General features: G+C 53.2%; 1 protein-coding gene across 1 annotated transcript in view; it reads right to left on the bottom strand.

Annotated features, from left to right (window-relative positions):
• The window catches only part of LOC109956645 (lipoxygenase homology domain-containing protein 1-like), a 29,210-nt gene extending 28,845 nt beyond the window's left edge, over nt 1-365 (bottom strand). Inside the window, exons 1-2 of the mRNA XM_020593940.1 lie at nt 333-365; nt 73-249 (exon numbers count right to left, since the gene is read on the bottom strand). Of these exons, the coding sequence (XP_020449596.1) occupies nt 73-249; nt 333-365 (210 nt within the window). The remainder of the gene's footprint in view (nt 1-72; nt 250-332) is intronic.
• Nucleotides 366-558: the final 193 nt, after the last annotated feature.

Genomic DNA, 558 nt, shown 5'->3' with positions numbered 1-558 from the left:
TTTGGTTTGGGGGTGATAGCCGGAAGAAAGACAAGGGCGTGCTCCGAGGGCAGTGCAAAAGGCAGACCAGACATGGGAGGGGAATTGTAGACCGCGGTCAGAAACGATAGTGATGGGAGTGCCGTGAATACGAAAGACGTGCTGAACCAGGAGCTGGGCAGTTTCGAGAGCAGTGGGGAGTTGTGGAAGGGCAATGAAATGGGCGGCTTTGGAGAATTGGTCGATGATGGTAAGTATAACAGTGTTGCCCTGGGAGGGAGGAAGGCCGGTGATGAAGTCGAGGGCAACATGAGACCAGGGGTGGCTAGGTGTGGTCAGCGGCCGGAGAAGACCCGCTGGGGACTGATACTCCCCCTTCCAGGCATCCCTAGATGGCCCCCTCTACACACACGCTGTGCTGGCTCAACGAAAGAGTAGGTCATTTTAAATTTGGCTTTCTATGGCAGGTTAAGCAACTGAGAGAGCTGACTTAAAAGACTAAGCAGCTGATGTGCCAAAAAAGCTGTAAAACATAATCAGGCAGCTTGTGCTCATAGCAAGCCTCGCCAGTCAACTTCG

The sequence above is a fragment of the Monopterus albus genome, unplaced genomic scaffold (assembly GCF_001952655.1).
Source record: "Monopterus albus unplaced genomic scaffold, M_albus_1.0 scaffold20.1, whole genome shotgun sequence".
In the NCBI taxonomy this organism is placed as follows: Eukaryota; Metazoa; Chordata; class Actinopteri; order Synbranchiformes; family Synbranchidae; genus Monopterus; species Monopterus albus.
The sequence above is the reverse complement of the archived record's forward strand: the minus strand, read 5'-3'. Positions and strand labels throughout refer to the sequence as shown.